At 40.8% G+C, this 19,556-nt stretch overlaps 1 protein-coding gene across 31 annotated transcripts in view; it reads right to left on the reverse strand.

The window, feature by feature from the left end:
- The window catches only part of MICAL3 (microtubule associated monooxygenase, calponin and LIM domain containing 3), a 267,041-nt gene that overhangs the window by 133,632 nt on the left and 113,853 nt on the right, over window positions 1-19,556 (reverse strand). For all 31 annotated transcript variants that reach the window (XR_013536785.1, XR_013536784.1, XR_013536782.1 and 28 more), the window contains exons 2-5: window positions 8,730-9,114; window positions 2,068-2,275; window positions 1,676-1,792; window positions 752-853 (exon numbers count right to left, since the gene is read on the reverse strand). Coding sequence is in view for 27 of the 31 variants with exons in the window: in XM_078376343.1 (XP_078232469.1) it covers window positions 752-853; window positions 1,676-1,792; window positions 2,068-2,275; window positions 8,730-8,993 (691 nt within the window). In the remaining 4 variants the exon portion in view is untranslated. The remainder of the gene's footprint in view (window positions 1-751; window positions 854-1,675; window positions 1,793-2,067; window positions 2,276-8,729; window positions 9,115-19,556) is intronic.

The following is a 19,556-nucleotide window of genomic DNA, read 5'->3' on the forward strand; positions in this document are numbered from 1 at the left end:
AACATAAGCCCTTGCCATGTGTTTGTATCTTCGGTATGATCCACTGACCTCTTTAAAGTTCCATAAGAACAGACAACCCATTTTTCTCTGTCCAAAGAGCACCTTATGGATCAAGAAATATACTGCAATATGAGCTTTTCTAAGTTATAGCTTAATGAATCAAATCCAAGTGTTGTATGCCAAATCATACAAAGCTACCAAAAATTTAGTTTTCATAGCAGCTGGTCAGATGTTTCTAAGTAAGAAAATACTGTGACACAATGATACAAAGCAATTAATTGGCTTGAGCAATTTAGTGCTTATGAACATACATGACTTCCTTATACCTGTACGGAGTCAAAACATACTTCACCTAAGCCCGGTACTGTCTGTCTTAGCTAGCAATGGCACTCCAAATTTTTAGCTCTTCCTATATGTTTTAAACTGCTGATGCCAACAAAATAATTCACTGATTTGTGTTTGTAAAACACATTCCTCTAACCACCAAAACATGTTTCCTATTTCCAACAGATTAAGTTGAATGGCATGCCCTCTGGAGGAACTGCAAGTAAGACATTGGGAAGGAACAAGGATGAGCACAGATCAGAGCACTCTTCCCAATCCGGGGCTGTCCAAATATGTTGGATACAAGCCCTATCATTCACCAATGGCTGTATAAATTGGAATTGGTGGGAATTAATATCCCTCGAGTATGCCAGATTGGGAATAGAGGAAGTGATCGTACAAGGCCAACGACAGTCACAACAGTTACCTTCCAAAGTGTTGCGCCTTCCATCTCCTCCAATGATCACATCGAACTCATATTCTGACACCGGATGAGTTTTTGGGTGAACTTGGGCACGCCAACCTATCCCTGTAGAAAAACCGTTTATTACCAAGTGATCTGCAAAGGTATTACAGATTGATACAAAGAGATTCAGATAACATTGTACTGCACATAAATGACCATGGCCTCAATCCAGCATGGTAGACCCTACTAGACTCACTGAATCATAGGATGTATATTGTGTTCACTTGCTATTCACTACCTAATTCAATGGGCCTACTTTGGTTGGAACTAGAGATGTAAAACAGGTTCCTGGGGATACAAATACAAATAGCAGTGCTGCAGGTGCCATGGAGGTCTGTTCTCTTCCCCCATAAATAGCTGGTCCACTCACTGGTTGCTGCGTCATTGTTGACATCATGGAAGTAGCCCAGCCGATGCTTCCCCGCCTCCCCGCACAGCCAACCGCTTAATGGTTGAGTGGGGAGAATCTTCATCCTGTCTCCTCGCTGAAGTGGTTAGCTGCGCAGGGAGGCAGGGAAGCACTGGCTTGGTACTTCCGTGACTAGCGTGATGCTGACAATGACAGACAAGCATGATGCATGGCAAATAATAAGTGGACCATCTGGTTCTGGGGGAAGGAATGGACCTCTGTGGCACCTGTGGTGTTGTAATTTGTATTTGTATCCCCAGGGTATGAATAGTCCATCTCTAGTTGGAACTACAAGTTGGAATTATGCCCATCACTATCTGCTAACACACTACTGCCCTATGACACATATTATTGCAAACACTTCTGTAGATGCAGCACACATTCTGCTACCATAACAGAAGAACCCGTAGGGCATCACCTACAGAGTGATACAAACCTTCTCCATCACTCATTAAGAACTTTTCAGTTTCACTTACTCTCATTCTCCTGGTCCTCAGGAGGGTAGACAAGCCCCTGAAATTCCACATTGACATGGATTTCAACCCCGAGGATTAAGGCGACTTTCAAGAGTATCAACTGAAGCTGACGAATACCTGTAGCACAGAAAAACGGCAAACAATGAGGACAGGAGATTTTTAAAATGGCATTTCTTACTTTACTCCTGTTAATGGAAACGTTCTTTATAACTTGCCCATTCTTGCTCTACTCCTAACCTAAGTATGGGCAAGCCAGCAAACACTGAGTTACCTAGCATTAGCAAGAATAATTTGCTATTTCAAGTCTCACACATAGAAATCGTCACATCTGCTTCTTTCCCCTCCGTTTTTATAGACGTTTACTATGATCAGCAAGGATGGTGGCCACCTACTGATATGGTCGATGGCTCCTGCACAGAATTTGCCATAGAATTTTTTGGCGCCAAGGCCTCGCAAGTCATGGATCGTAAATGGCCACAAGTGCAGAACATTGTTGCGGGAGAAGGCATCACGCTTTTCCACTACCACCACCTTTGCCCCGAGAAAGGAGAGGTCGATGGCTGTTCGAAGGCCACAAGGTCCAGCCCCGATGATGAGACACTGAAAGAGAAGAAAACAAGCCTTGGTATGAAAAGGACTTTTCAATTAAACCTGTGAAGCCAGCAAGGGGGGGGGGGGACAAAAGAAAGGGGGGGGGCAGAATCTGTTCGTCCCTCACATACCTTGAAATGCAAAAGAACCTTTAACAATGCCTACAAGATATTTAACGGAGTCCTGTACCACAGAGAAACACTTTCTACAGTTTTGACTACAGGAATAGCATTTAAGTCAGCGGTGGGCAATTAATTTCTATAGGGGGGGGCACGTGAAAAATTTGAACTGTGTTTGGGGGCTGAACCAACTTTACTTAAAAATAAAATGAAACAGTGATGTTATGATTGTTTTTATTTTAAACTTATTAATCTTCACAAATACTAAAAGAGTTTTTTTGCGGTATGTTAAAAATAAGCAACTGATCAACTTTAGACAAAAAGCTAGAAATGATTTTGATGTTCAAAACTGTCCGCAGGCCGGACAGGAGCGGCTCGCGGGCCGTATGTGGCCCTCAGGCCGCACTTTGCCCAGGTCTGATTTAAGTGAATGTTAAAAGAAGTGAAACAAAACAAGTTATTCTCAGAGGTCTCTTTAAATTTGTATCACAGCCATGTTCATTTCCCATATGGGATGGTCTTGATGAACTAAATCAGGCAAATTATATGCCTGAACACCCCACTTGTTTTGCAAAATAACCTCCCTTCTGCCACTCTCTCTCTCTCTCTCTCTCTCTCTGACTTGCATTGTTTCTGTCTAGCTACAAATCCACAAAATTGATACTTGGGACCTCTAGACATGGTGTGTCCATCAACCTGTATTTGACACTGGAATATTTATAGAAAAGTCCATAGCTTAGTGGTGTAGCACAAACCCGGCACACAGTAGGTCAAAAGGTAAATCCTTCACATTCATTTCCAACTAAAGTATCTCAGGCAGCAAGTGCTGAATAAAACCACTCCTTCTCAGTACTCAAAACAATGTTTTTGCAGCTCCTCCATCCATCCCTAAACCAGTTCCTCTGTAAGAGCTTCTGATGTAAACCAAGGAATCAAGCAGAAGCAATTGTATCATCCCTGTAGCCAAATACGGAATCTATGGCCATATTGCATGTGAGGAGAAGGGATATCCTTAGCTATGTTTTGAAGGGGAAAGAGTTATACTGCTGTCCTATACTTGCTTTTAAAACCCCATTAGAAGTCCATTCCAACACAGCAGATGGGAATGTACAGTAAATCCTTCCAAAACTCAGTGGACAAGCTTTTCCAGTCTAGAAACATTGAAATGTGGCACAATCAAATCAGAAAGAACACTGATTCAAATGAAAGACCTGAGGAAAAAACTATTTGACAAGAAGTTGAACGTGGAGTAATATTTTATTCTACAATCATCAAATTATATTATGTTTTCTGCTACATGCGTGGACCAAGTCATGGCCAATAAACTCACTGGGTCATCCTCTGAATATTCTTGGTCTTTCTCATCCTCCTCTGACAGCCACCCAGAGTAGTCAGTCGACCAGATGGGCAGGGTATAAATTAAATTAAATTAAATTAAATTAAATTAAATTAAATTAAATTAAATTAAATTAAATTAATTAATTAATTAATTCATTCATTCATTCATGCACACAAAACAGGAAACCAGGTTGTGTTTGCTAAATTTTGTCTTTTCACTGTGTCTCAAGACTTTCCCTATAAACAAATTATGGCTTGTTAGCCAGACACAAATCACAATCAAAAACTAGTTGGTTGTTGGCTGATGAACCCTAGCTTCTTTAAATCATGATTTGTACAAACTCAGAACTCTGGCTTGTTCCTATTTTGTTTCCCCAGCTGCCCACTTTGAAGCAGAAGCTGACAAAAGAGATGACAGAGAAACATACTAGAAATGGGAAAACAAACTGTCATCCAATTGCTTGTATTCTCGAAGGCTTTCACGGCCGGGATCCAATGGCTGTTGTAGGTTTCTCAGGCTATTTGGCTGTGTTCTTGAGGTTTTTCGTCCTGATGTTTTATCAGTCTCTGTGGCCGGCATCTTCAGAGGACAGGAGTTAGAACTCTGTCTGTATAGTGTGTGGGATAGTTGAGTATTTGTAGCTGTGGGATCAGCTTTTTGTCCTTTTCGGGAGATTGGGTGATTATGGTGATCAGGGTTTTTTTGGTCATGGGTATATCGCTGTGATAAGGGGGGGAGATTATCTGTCACTGTGACTGATGTTGTTAGCTAGTCTTTTGTGTGCAGTGATCACCAGTCCTTGTGGCTGGGTACAGTTCATTGACCTTTTTGCAGGCTGTATTTTTCAGTGCTGGGAGCCAGGACAGGCTTTGTTGCGTTTCAGACTTTCTTCTTTTTTGTTGAGCTGTGCTGACGTTTGTGGATTCCAATGGCTTCCCTGTGTAGTCTAACATAATGACTGGTGGTGTACAACAGAGCTACAAATACTCAGCTATCCCACACACTACACCAGAACACAGCCAAACAGCCCAAAAAACCTTCAACAACCAAACTAATGGCTTACTGCATTGTTTGAACATGGACAGTGCTGCAAGAACACACTGGGGAAGAACAGATACCCACATTTTCATCCCACAATCCTCTGAGGAAGGGCAGAATACGAACAGGATAAATGATAAATAATAATCCTCATAAATATTTATATCAACCCCTATATGAGGCTAGCATTACAGTAATTATGTCAAAGGAGTGGCTCAGTAAAAGAGGAATCATGCTGTAGCTACAGCTGGAAATCTTAATCCAATTTATTATTTCAACTCACATATTTATATTGAAAAGTGAGAACACCAAGCCACCAAACAGTCAGGACAGAAAAAAAGATAAAAGATAAAGCCAGGGTATCAAAAGATGAGAGATGGAACTTGCAAAGTACACTGTGAACTGTATTAATCTTAGGAACATAATGTTCTGCAGACAGAAGAAATGAATGAGAAACTAGCTGCCAGTGGCTTCTCTGTCTTCCAACGTACTGCTACATACACACTGAAGTGAATTATTTATTAGTTATTTCTTGAAAAACAAGTAAGAACAACTAGCAGATAACTTGCTAGGAGGAATAAGACTTTCTAGATCAAGATCAAAAGCAGTTTTTAAAAAGGATAAGATCTACTACTAAGTTGGCACAGTATCAAAATAAAGAGAATGTTACGACCGACTGGTAGTTCTTCCTCCCAAACAGCCTGTGCATTCCTTGGGTGAAAACAGAAAGTATATGTGGAGGAGAAGAATTAATAGGGACCTTGCAACAAATTTCCAATCGAGAAGATGTAAGCAGGATAAATCAATTATTTAACAAAACAAACTCACACACCAAGATGATAGCTTACCTTGAAAATAATGAAAGTGAACTACTAAAGATGTTTAGCAATTGTGGAAACTTTCAAGAGTCAGAAGGCCATACTGTTAATCCCAGTCACCCCAATATTTGGCAATAAAACAGCAGCACAAACAAAACATAATGATTTTTAGAAATAGAGGTTACCTACCTGTAACCATGGTTCTTCTAGTGGTCCTCTATGAATCCGCACAACTGGGAACGTCCTACTAATCACCTGTCTTTAAGCTCTAGAAACTTCCAAGAGGTCCTGTGCAGGTAAAGAACAACCCAGTTGTGTGGATTCGCAGAGGCCACGAAGAAGAATGATTACATACAATTTGAAACAAGGCATATAGGGGAGCACATGCAGCTGGGTCCGAAGCCTCCCGGAAATGATAACTGGCTTCAGCAGAAGGTGTATACAGTGGTGCCTCACAAGACAATGTTAATTTGTTCCACGAAAATCGCTATTAAGAGAAAACATCATCTTGCAAAACACGTTTTCCCATTGAAATGCACTGAAAACCTTATAATCCGTTCCAATGGGAACAGATTGTCATCGTAAAGCGAAAATTGCCATAGGAAACATCATTAAGCGAAACGAGGTTCCCAAGCGAAGACAGCCATCTAACGAAACAGAGACCATTAAAAGACTAGTATAGCGAAGCAACACCAAGCTGTCAAAAACATGGTAAAGCGAAAAACAGGGACCTAAAATTTAATCGTCTTGCGAAGCAAGGTCCCTAACATCGTAAAGCGAAAACTGCCCATAGGAAACATTGTTAAATGAAGCACAAGATTGCTCCAAAAACTTCATCGTAAAGCGAATTCGTTGTTATGCGAAGCAATTGTCGAAGCAAGGCACCACTGCATTTTCTTTTGAAGTGGCAACATCTATTCTGTTGTTGTTCAGTCGTGTCCGACTCTTCGTGACCCCATGCACACCAGGCCCTCCTGTCTTCCACTGCCTCCCAGAGTTGGGTCAAATTCATGTTGGTCGCTTCAATGACACTGTCCAACCATCGCATCCTCTGTTGTCCCCTTCTCCTCTTGCCCTCACACTTCCTCAACATCAGGGTCTTTTCCAGGGAGTCTTCTCTTCTCATGAGATGGCCAAAGTATTGGAGTCACAGCTTCAGAATCTGTCCTTCCAGTGAACACCCAAGGTTGATTTCCTTCAAAATGGATAGGTTTGTCGTCCTTGCAGTCCAGGGGACTCTCAAGAGTCTCCTCCAGCACCACAATTCAAAAGCATCAATTCTTTGGCGGTCAGCTTTCTTTCTGGTTCAGCTCTCCCTTCCATATATCACTACAGGAAAAACCATAGCTTTGACTATGTGGACTTTTGTTGGCAAGGTGATGTCTCTGCTTTTTAAGATGCTGTCAAGGTTTGTCATTGCTTTCCTCCCAAGAAGCAGGTGTCTTTGAATTTTGTGGCTGCTGTCACCATAGCAAAGCAAAGCAAAGCGTGCTGCTTATATACCGCCCCATAGCGCTTCAAGCACTCTCTGGGCGGTTTACAATTTAATTATGCAGGCTACACATTGCCCCCCCAGCAAGCTGGGTACTCATTTTATCGACCTCGGAAGGATAGAAGGCTGAGTCAACCTTGAGCCGGCTACCTGGGATTTGAACCCCAGGTCGTGAGCACAGTTTTAGCTGCAGTACAGCGGTTTAACCACTGTGCCACGAGGCTCCTTCTGCATGCGCCACGAGGATCACCATCTGCAGTGATCATGGATCCAAAAAAAGCAAAATCTGTCATTGCCTCTATATCTTCCCCTTCTATTTGCCAGGAGGTGATGGGACTAGTGCCATGATCTTAAGGTTTTTTTTATTTTTTGATGTTGAGCTCCAGACCATTTTTGCACTCTCCTCTTTCACCCCCATTAAGAGGTTCTTTAATTCCTCCTCACTTTGTGCCATCGGAGTGGTATCATCTGCATATTGAAGGTTGTTGATATTTCTTCTGGCAATCTTAATTCTAAACATCTATTCTAAAGAGGTGTTTGGCTAAATCTGTGGCTTTGCTCCCAAATTTTGTTGACAGAGCAAGGAATTTAAAGGGAAAATTGCATTTTTGTTGCTATCATTAAAGCATTACATTTTGCAATAGAAAGAGCATAGGCCTTTGAAAGAGTGGAGGAACTGGCTAGTGACAACTCTGTTTTATAGTCTGCACTGTAGATAATCCTAAACACTTAACGTCCCTAAAAAATGGCCCATCACCCTGTCAATTCTATTGGTCTATAAGATGTGAGGTACAGGCATTCCTGAACCACTTATGGCCTTACCTAAATTATAATCCAGGTCCATTATCAAGGAGAAAACACTTGGTAGTTTGTAACTAATATTTTTCAGGTACCACAGGGGCAGAGGAACCCAAATACCAACTTGAATGCAGTAAGACATAAAGAACACACAATGCAGGGAATTGCAACTGATTCTTCACTGCTCAGATATAAAGCTCTGAAGTCCCCAAACTCCAATTTTGGGTACCATCTATTCTCCTTCTAGAAACACAGGTCTGTAATTAAGGGCTGCTACACCAGTTTCTGAGCATCACTTTATAACTTAGTAAAACTTAAAATGTCTTAAATAAAAATACTATACTGTAATAGTTTCATTAAACAATATAAAATGCCTGTGATGGCTCTAACTTCTTATCTGGACAGTGAAACTAACTGGTTAGTATGCATGTATGCTGATAATTTCAAATCTTCATAAAGCCAACAATCCTAAATTTACACACCTGCTGCTGTAGTTATTTGAGGTTTCAGGTTTCTGAACTGCTAGGTAAAATTAAATCACCACCAGAAAGAAGCATTACAATGATTAAGTAACCAAGATACAGGTTTTAGCATGGAATTCCAGGTACTCCCACTTGAACCTATGGGAAGTTTTAGTTCAATGCACCACCAGGTGCAACACTTTGTATAGCTCAACTGTATATCATACTCTGCTTATTGTTCAAGCTACTGTAGCAAGGGAATGATTGCTAAGAGCCATAACAGAAATACCTGTAACAGCTAATGGCCGTAATTCCACTTCATATAATTGCACACTGTATGAAAGACATTTTTCATAATCATTAGTAAATTTCATGCACACTGGTTCTCCAATGCCCACCTTTGTGTTGGCGCATACTTTCCCCTTCTTGAAGTCTTTGTGGCAGCCTCTCTTATCCAACTTGGCCCAAAGGGCTTTGGCTTTCCAGTAATTAAGCTTGGATTTGAGCTTGTGGTAGAAAGTACGGTAGTCCTTGGGCTTCAATTCTAGATAATCACAAAGGTCCTGGAAGGCTTTGAGAGTCCCTTTGCAGGTTGAAGCCTGAACAAATCGGTCAAAAAGGACATGGGCTTGGTTCACCTTCTCCTTATTCCTTTCTTCCATGCTTCCAGCTTAGCCGCCGGCCCTTCTTGACAGGTTGGCGGCTGTCCCCTTCCAGTCTGCCGGTCTTCTTGCTGTTTTGCTCATCAACAATTACTGGGTTTAATCCATATGGATTATGAATCTAGAAAAGCAAAAGAAAGAGGTCACTGAATCTACACATCCACTTGTTAACTTCACATCTCATCTTCCTCCTAATTTAGGAATCCAAGTCGGCTTACAAAACAGTAAAAGAAGAAGAAACCAGATATACAGCTACAAACCACAACAAGTGATAACATTAAAATTATCTTAAACATATTATCATATTTATAAAATAACTACTGACCTAAAACAATGGAAAAGGACAACAGAAAAAGCAGAATGTACACTATCCTCCATTAAAGTCTGTTCAATCACCAAAAGCATGCCTAACAGGTAGGGTCTCTGTCTGCCAGCAGAAGGACAACAAGGAGGGTTCAAAGTACCCTCTCTCAAAAGGGACTTCCACAGCCTGGAAGCAGCTGTTGAAGAGGTCCTCTTCCTATGTCCTCACCGGAGGTGCTTATGAGAGTGATGGAACTAAGAAAATGTCTTCCTCCAAAGATCTTAAAACCTAGAGAGATTCAAGCGGTGGCTAAAAGCATTGTAACTTAAGCCAATTCCCATATACTGTAGCTCTTTAACTCCCTCATAGAGGGTGGAATATAATGACTATTGTCAACATCTATAAATAACTACAGTATAAACAGACTGATGGACCATTCCAGTTTACAAAGCTCAGAAAAAGTACATCTCTGGACTACAACTCCCAGAATCCCTCAGCCAACATGGCCAATCAACAGGAAATTAGGCCCTCATATTTTTTTCACCACCTACAAGGTTTCACAAAGAATTATTCAGACACTTGCAATTCTATCCTCTGAGTCGTAAGAATTAGGAACTTTAATTTTAAAGGAAAGTTAAAGGAATGGGCACACGTTTTAACCTCATGGCTAACAGCCTTAACCCAATGTACTTCGATCACTTGCACAATTAGGGAAGTGCTAAGGCATATGTGAGTTTGCAGATGCTGTAGAACAAGTCCCATGATTCTTCATCATTGCTTATCCTGGTTGGAGCTGGTGGAATTGCTGATCAAAACTTTCAGGGCCACACGTATGCCCAGCCACACAGAGAGACACACAACATGCATGTGTTTGGGACTAATACAATTTCCTTTTCCCCTTTTTCACTCTTCAATTAGCAATGAATCATTTCATGGTTCAATTGACTTCAACCACAGACACACATTGCCTGGCTGGCTCCTGTTTCTTTTAAACACTCTCCTTTTCCTCTTCCCAGAGCAGATGTGAGAGCTGTCCACTTGATTAGGAGAAATCCAGAATTTCTATATTTTCCTTCCCACCTGTGTAAGGCATGCAAGCGTGTTCCTTGAGAGTCTATGGAACTATTTTGAGGTGAACCAAGTTCATTATTATTAGAGGGAACAATTTCTTCCAACCATTCAACTTCAAACATGAAGCTTTTAACCAGAAATTTAATAGCTATACTTTTAAAAAGAAATTATTTCGAAAATGGTTCCAGAAGTTGAAAAGTAAACCTTCTTTGAGGTAAATACAATTTTAGCACACAGTTTAATTCCTGGCATCTCCAGAGAGGCCTAAGATCCCTACTTGAAATAAAGACAACCTGCTGGGTGGCATTCAGTGCTGACAACACTGAGATAGACCAACATGTGTAGAATGTGTATCAAGGCAACTGTCCATGCGCCTTCGCATTTTCAAGCAGAGAAGACAGCTTTAATTCACAGTGTGTCATAAGGTTTTGTCTGATGTTTTAATACTGCTCATCCCCAAAGCCACTTCGCCGTTCCAGGGAGCAAAGAAGGAAAGTAGGCATTTTATTCATAGACTTAAATAGAAATCACAAAAATCATTAACACGAAGCTGATGAACACTGCAGTCCAAGAATGCAGCAATGTCCAGATTTAGCTCTTGCTAACATGCACTTAGTAGGGAAGCTAATACACAACTGATGTTAACACTCTTTCAACACCCCCTACAGTACCTGGAGAAGGATTTAAAAAAAAAAACCCAGCCCTCACATGTGAAAAGGGAACTACCAAAGAGAGGAGCCTTCATGAATGCTGCCAAAACAAAGCATGCTATGACCCACTCAGTCTGCTACAAAACACAGCTCCTCAAAACGACTGGGTTATATACACAGCACAACCTTGGAAAATTTCAGCTCTTCGTTTTGTCAAAAAGACTGAAATTATAGACCTTAAGGCTCCAAAGGTACATCTGAATGTGGAGAATATTAGAAACAGACAGCAACATCTGCAATAGTCAGGAAAAATGCTTTCATTCCTTTGCACAGCTCCCCATAGTTAGCAGCAGGGTAATTATGAAAAATAAACAAAATATTCACATGTGCCTGTTTTGCATAGTTCATACAGGTTACAGAAACCAAATGACTGCAGTGCAAATCAATACACAGTCCTGCCAAGCTCTCCTTTGCAGCAACAAGAAAAACAGGCAAATATTAAAAGCAAGGCATAAATACTAAATATCAGTAACACTCTTTTCTAATGGCAGAAACTTTCTTATTCATAATGCTGACATTAAATGGGGCCTCCCTTCTGGAAGAGGGCTATTTTGTCCTGTCAGCCAAAAGTTAGGCTAAAATCCTCTACAGAGTTCCAAACTTTCAAAGCTACCACAATAAGTGCCTTCACAGGGAGGGAGGAGAACCTGGAAAAGTTACTCTCTTTAATTACAAGCTCTAGAAGTCACCAGCCAGAAAAGCAAGTGGCTATGTCTGCTGGAGGATTCTGCGGCTTGAAGTAAAAAGAGTAACTTCTCCAAGACTGGGGATGGGAACATGAAGCAGAAAGTTATCAACACACAGGTAGCTTCCGACTATAAATACAAGGAGTCACAAGAGGATTACATTAACACATTTTTGAAAAGTCAATGTGAGCATTTCAAATTGTTTCCAGAATGCTTCAAGAAGCGCTGGGTGTATCTAAGGCTGTGTTTCTGCTCTAAATTCCAGGTAAAGGAACATCATCCCATTCTACTTAGTGAAAGTCTTTTAAAATCTATATAAGAACAACACAACCTAGACGGCATGTTATTAATCCACCACAATCTCATGCCAACATTTCATATCAACTCTTCCCATCAGTATTCATGTCTATCTATATCCATTAGTGGAGCCTGTCTTTAATATTATATGCAACGATCCTTACCCCCGCTTTTGGTTTTCAAAGCCAATTAAAAACGTGGTTGTTTAAACAGGCCTACCCCCTAGTCAATTAAGTCATTTTCCTTTTCTCTTTCTCTATCTTTTTTTTTTTGGTATACCACCATCTTGGAAACCTTTTGTTTAGTACTAATTTAGTATAAATGCATTTTATATATATTTTTAACTTGTTTTAACTGATGTAAGCCGCCCCGAGTAGACGTTGTCTAGAGGGGCGGGGTAAAAACCGAATAAATAAATAAATAAATAAATAAATGAAGGATGAGAGCATCATATAGCATCCCTAGGCAGATGTGGACAGAGACTACAGTTTCAACCACAACAGCACAACTCCTATAAGCCAAAGTGATTTTTTTAAAAAAACGTATTTTTACTGGAACTGAGGGGAGGCCTTAGCTCACATCCAACTTCTTCAGATTCTTGCCAGTTTGTTTTTCATGCTCCTGGCACAGGATAAGCCAAAGTAAACTTTCACAGCTTATCCTTCTTGCCATTCCAATGTGTCAGTGCTCTCTGGTGTTTTCTTTGCCATGCAATCGCCCACAGTGTGTCCGTCTCATTATTTAAGCTCACATCAAGCAATGAGCAAGCAGCTCCCTTGGGTGTTGCTTAGATGATAAGGGCACATTCGTGAGGACAGCAGTCCTCATAGAAACGTCTATCCTCCAGATGTGGAGAAAAAGTGTACTTTTCTAAACAGACAGCCTGGCCTCCTCAGAAGGAGCTCCCGCTTGTGTAAAACTGAAATTGCTGCTGTTTTGACAAAGGCAACGGATCCAAATTAGTGTTGCAACTTCATGGAAATCTACAACTGGATGCTCCCTACATGCAGCAATACACAAATAATAGTTTTCATGCAAACATGTGACCAAGCCAGAAACCTACACATATTTGTGCTGATTTGAGTAGCAGCTGACATCAAGCATAAGTTTATCCATAACCAGTTAGTTAGTGGTATGATAACACAGCTGTTTTAAACTTCTGGCCCTTCAGAAATTATGTACTTCATCTCCCAGAAGTCTGTCACCAATGGTCAGGTCAGGGTAGTGGGAACTGGAATCTAAAATATCAGGTCGCCAACAGTTAAAAACAACTAGCACAACAGACCACACTGAGCTGTCTGTGAAAAGCAGAAAAGATGATCGAATTCATAATTATAAGTAATTATTAATTTTTTATGCAGCCCAAATGGTATTACATAACATGGAAATATGACCTGATTATGGCTTGATCCTGATTCACACTTTGGGACTAAAAGCTGATTCATGCCAACAAAGGTACAGAACTGGAAAAGGCAATTAACATTGGGAAAAGCAGAAGGCAGAAGGAAAAGAGGAAGACGAAGGGATACAATAAAGAAAATGGCAGTCTTAATTTTGCAAGACCTGACTAGAGTTCTTGATGATAGCACTTTCGGTGGTGACCAACGTACAGGGTCACCATAAACTGGAAGTGACATGACTGGACATAACAGCAACCATGTCTATGGAAAGTATGAGCCACTCCTTTGTACGAACAATTATGTGGGTAGTTCTTCTGAGGTAAAGAAAGACACCCTTACTGAGATATGGAGCTGATGCGAGACCTGTACAGTAGATACATTACTAGGCCCTGACCATTATTCTAGATCAACCATTCCAGAATACAGATTAGAGGTTTTCTTCTCAGAAATCTTATTTGCACATATTCTCAAGTGTATCAAGTTACATCTGTGCCCCCTACTGATGATGACAAGATGCTTTTTATAGTAACAGGGAACATTAATCAAAGAACACACTTCAGTTTAGCGCCAAGAGAAGCCTACAGAGCAAAGCGGGAAGCTAAAGATAGCTCGTCAATGTCCCCATCTTGTTTTTCTGCTCTGCCAGACAAATGAATGCTGCTTTAGGATTTCTGGCCTGTTCAGGGGAAACTCTGGGAAGGGCATTAAAACAGGGAAGAAAAACAAACAAGTGTTATCTCATCCCATCTCCAGGAATAGCACCCTATAGATACAGACTTTTAACCCACATCCTCTCTATCTGTCTTTACTTGTGTCTATGTGTATCCGTCAACTAAAGAACACAATATGTTGTGGTTGTTCCAACTTCTATACTGCCCCACAGTGCTAGAGCACTTCCTGGGTAGTTTACAACATAATTATGCAAGGAATAATTATGAGTATCTCAGCAAGCTGGGTACTCATTTTACCAAACTCAGATGGATCGAAGGCTGAGTCAACTGGCTACGTGAACCGATCAGGATCAAACAGGTTGTGAGCTTCACTGCACTACTGCAGTTTAGGTATCTGACTGCAAAGCCAGAGGTTGGGAGTTCAATTCCCTGCTGTCCATCCTTGAAAGTCTGGACTTGATGATCCATAGGGTCTCTTCTAGCTCTGCAGTTCTAGGATGATAATGATCATGATATTAGCTAGTAAATGCCCAAGATAACACTATCAAAGTCACTTGCTTCTAGACAAAAACAGTCCAATTATCTTAACATTTTAATTTGTTTTTAATTTTACCTATATTTCATATATATCCATAACTTTAAATTATCCTATGCTCTCATAAAAAGAAAGAACAAAAGAACATCAAAAAAACCCTGTTGCCTTTCAGCCTCAGTGTTTTCCATCCGCTACTACCTCCCCTGCTGCCAACTAACATTCTTGCCGGGAACAGGCAGGCCCCTAAGCCCTTGAAATCTGCGGGCAGCAATCCAGGGATCACAGGAACAATAAGGGAAGGCACATATGCCTGCCAGGTTTCCAAGGTATTGGTATGCATGTCTGTGCCTTACTGCAAGCCCACAGGATCTTGTATGTTTTGTCTTGAGACAGCAGATGCTGACTCAGAACCCCTGTATGTTCCTTGGCTAAAGGGAGGAAAAGAGAGGAATTTATAAGCTCTGGAAGGGTATTCAGGAAGGCATCTTTTCCTGTGCACAGCCTTGGAGGTTGACTCATATCTCAAGTTCACCAACACACATCCAAAACAAGAGAGGCTAACAATATAAAGAGCAGAATGTGCCGCTGCAAGGAAGGCAGCAAAAAGCCCCTAAAATATTCCTACTAGTTACTGTACTGCTTCTTCTCCACCCACCATCAATTGCCGCTTTTTGCAGCATAACTTAAAGCAAATGTACATAGTACTGGCATTTCCGAAGCCCTGAGTCAAGAATGAAGGGTTTCTTTACATTACATTTTAAGGCATTAACCTAGGATGTGAAGCATAGACAGAATACATGCGTGTGACTGCAACATGCATGACATGAATATGCTTCTTAGGGAGCTGGGTTTGTTTGTAGTTTCCTGGGACAGTAGAGAGATCCTTAGTATCAAACATAAGATTAGTCCATGTGCAGCAGTTTTCCACAACCTGATGGCCACTTCAGTTCCCATGACATGTGTCTACAAATAAGAGTGGAGCTTCACCACATCTGAAAACACACAACATCAGATGAAGTCTCAATATAAGATGCCAAAGCTTGCTAAAAGCAAGAGTAGCACAACAGCCATAACAGTATGCTGGATAGTTTCTATCGCAGGGCAAAAAAGAAATATAACAAGCCAGTAGTGTTCCAGTGAGGTCATCCATGGCAGGATTCAAAGGATGGCCACCATCCATTCACTTCACACCAAGGCCAAAAATATCCACACCGTCAATCTCCTACAGAGCAACCCACATCATTCATTTTGTTCTGGAGAGCTGTCGAAACATCCTTTTAATCCAGTCATGCATGTAATTACGCACACTCCCATCTATGTAAGAAGTTTCCAATTTGCACACAGTAAGATCTTATGGTTACCCAAAGAAGTTAACGGTGGTGATTTTTCCCCCTCATTTGACAAACATTTTATGAGAGCTTTGTAAACTATAAATAGCAAGTACAATAGCTGCACCACCTACATGGGCAAAATGTTGTATGTAAGAAGAAAAATCACATAAACACACCGTGGTCATGGAACGTATCAGCACATGGGGTCAACTCATCTTTTTTAAAAATAGTAATAGGTATGAAGAATAATCTCAACTTAAGTTGCATCTTCAGCTTCCTATAACATCAACAGAGAACACGTGACTGTCTAGGGCAGTGGTTCCCAACCTTGGGTCCCCAGATGTTCTTAAACTAAAACTCCCAAAGGCCTTCACCACTAATTGTGCTAGCCAGGATTTTTGGGAGTTATAGTTCAAGTACGTCCATGAGGTCATGAAGAGTTGGACACGACTTAATGACTAAACAACAACAACAAGCTCAAGTACATCTGGGGACCCAAGGTTGGGGACCAGCGCTCTAGATGTTCCTATTATCTTTTATCATTGATTATGCAGGCTAAGGATGATGACAGTTGCACTCTAATAATAACTGGAAAGCTACAGTACATGTTTTCTGGCTCTCTTCTAAAGCAGCCTTGCTTAAATCACTGCCCTCTAGATGTGTTAGCTTACAATTTCCATCATCTCCAGACAGCATGATGCTTACACACCCTTCGTATCTTGAAGGGACTTGGTTAGTGAATGTAAAGGTTCTGACTTGTAACTTCAACACTGCCAATGGATCCAAGATGATCAAAGTGGTGTTTGATGTTCTGAATCATAATCTTTTCAGCTATGGATATGCTAAGAAGCCAACTACTATCCCAAGGAGATACACTTTTTACAGAAAATAAGACAAAAAGTTGCAGCAGCAAAAACAATTAGCACAAAAGGGATCTTACATCCCCAAAAAACTCAGTGGAGAACACACAGACCACAGACCAGTCAGGCTCTCCTTGATCTTGACCTGATGACCACATTAACTGAAATGGCAAAAACAAGTGTTTTTTTCCGAAGAAAGTCTGCCTTGCTTTACAAGACCAGTGCCACAAAGGAAAAGACCCCTGCCCATTCTACTCACCACTGCAACTCAATTGACAGAGGAAATCAAAAGCACCATCTCTGATACTGATTGTACAAGAGGAAACATAACAGAAGTGGTTGTCCTTAGGGCACCAAGGTACTTTAGCAGCACGAAAATAAAGTGGTACCTCGCAAGACGAAAATTGCTGTCTTGTAAAAACATTGTCTTGCGAAACGTGGTTCCCCATTGGAATGCAATGAAATCTATTTAATGTGTTCCAAGGGGGGGGGGAAACTGCACTGGTATTTTATATATATATATATATAAAAAACAAAAACCCGTCTTGTGAAGCATAGACTCAAACATCGTCTTGCAAAAATCGTCCATAGGAAAAACCGTCTTGCAAAGCGCAACAGCGATCGCAAAAAACCATCGTCTTGTGGATTAATCGTCCCGCAAGGCAATTGTCTTGCAAGGCATCACTGTACGCTGATTTTCCTTAATACAGTGCACAACATGGTGTTGATGGGGAAGCTGTCAAATTATCATGTTACACAGATAACTACCATGACTCTTGGCAGATATGATCACAATCCATGTGTCTCTCCCCTCCCAGCCTTCAATATAGCCTTAAATTTCCCAGGGAGAAGCAGCTATACTGGGCAATCTTCCCACACTACTCACAAGAGCCAATCTTCCCCATAGAGAAGCCTCAAGAACAAACTCTCAACAGCACCCCTTTTTACATCCAGCCAATAGCAAAGTTATTTATTCCATTTATACCCCGCCTATCTGGTCATTACGACCACTCTAGTTTTGCTCTGCTCGTTAAGAGAGACAACAGGAACAAGCACAGTTTAATCCAGAACTCTCCAGAGCAAATCCCTAGTACAGTATTTTACCTCAGTGATAAACAAAATGATGACAAACAGTCCCCCTCCCTGGCCTCAAAACATCAGAATTAAGAGACTATAGCATCAAATCCTAGTCCCCACACACTTATCAGAGGCTGCAGAACAGCAACTTTTCCACTCAAATATTTACATGCACCATCACCACACAAACACCTCTGAAATCCAGAGGCCTGGATGGAATGTCAGCTCCAAGACCAATTGAGCCCTGTTTTTCCATTCTAGTGGTAGTAGTACAATCCGAAACACTATACTGGCAGGGTGGGAGACATCCACTCTTCACATTGGCTTGGTTTGTCAGTCATAATTTCCCAAAAGGGAAGGACTTCCTACATATCCACCTTGGAGGGCTTGGTCTTCCAAACACCTGCAACCCAACATTTATGAGAAACTGAGTGACCCTTCTATTGGGATATATACAGAGAGTGATTTCTCGAAAGGCAACTTTCCATAGTATAAATGCATCCACATAACTAGCTAGCAATCTCTTACTTTGACGGCAAGAAGTGATAATCAGAACTTTAGTGTAGTATTACTCCCACTCAAAATTTCCTTGTCTTTGGCGAGAAAAATTAAATGGTTATTTTCACACTATCTTAAATTAGTACTTGCTGATCTGGTCAATGGTGTTCAATCTCTATGGTGCTATAATTCCTTAAAAGGAGTACATCTATCCAGAAAGGACACAGGAATCAGTCCAAACACAGTTTTCCATTTGATAATGTTTACACTATACTATATCAGCATTCCCCAATCTGGTCTCCTTCAGATATTTAAACTTCAATCCCCCCAAACTGAGCCGACATAACAAATGGTCAAGGATGCTGTAATGTGTGAGCTGGAGTTGAAGGACATCAGTTTGGGTAAAGTTATTCTATTCTAAGAGCCTGGATAGTAATGTTTTTGAACATATACCACTCCATCCAAAATCACTGAAATAAGCAGTAAATGTTTAAGAAAAGGACTGGAAGGCCACTTCATTCCTCAGTATCTTACTGGCCCTATGAGATGTTTTACCTGTCAACAAGTAAAATGTGCTGGCTTTCTAAACCATTAATGTAAATAAACATGCAACCCACTTGTTCCTGCTTTCTTCTCCCTTCCTACAAGTGAATACTGTAAAAAGAAGTTAGATAAAATATCCTAGAATACTTGCTGAAGAAGAAATTCTGGTTTATGATCCTCAAACAAACCACAATTTCTAAACTAACAACAAACCTGAGTTTAAAACTAACTTGCAATCCTGGCTTGTTGGGATGCAATAAATCATAATCCCAAGGTTTGGACATCATGCTAATCTATCTCTGTCTGGTTTGCAGAGATGGCAAAGATATGGGAAGTTCTTACAAAAATGTCCAGGTTTATCAGGCTGGGTTATAAAGATGGCCTGACGTCTCTCACTCCATTTATGCAAGAGGAAATGTCAAAAGCTTAGGTGTAGGTACAGTTTCCTTCTAGTTCTGTGCGTCAGGGAACAGGTAAACTTCTCAGACTGCTGTGGACTTGGTGCTTCAAGGTCCACTTTAACATCATGAATGAGTCATATACTAAGAAGTCATAACTTATCTATCCAAAAAAGAATGGA

This window comes from Pogona vitticeps, chromosome 5 (assembly GCF_051106095.1).
Source record: "Pogona vitticeps strain Pit_001003342236 chromosome 5, PviZW2.1, whole genome shotgun sequence".
In the NCBI taxonomy this organism is placed as follows: domain Eukaryota; kingdom Metazoa; phylum Chordata; class Lepidosauria; order Squamata; family Agamidae; genus Pogona; species Pogona vitticeps.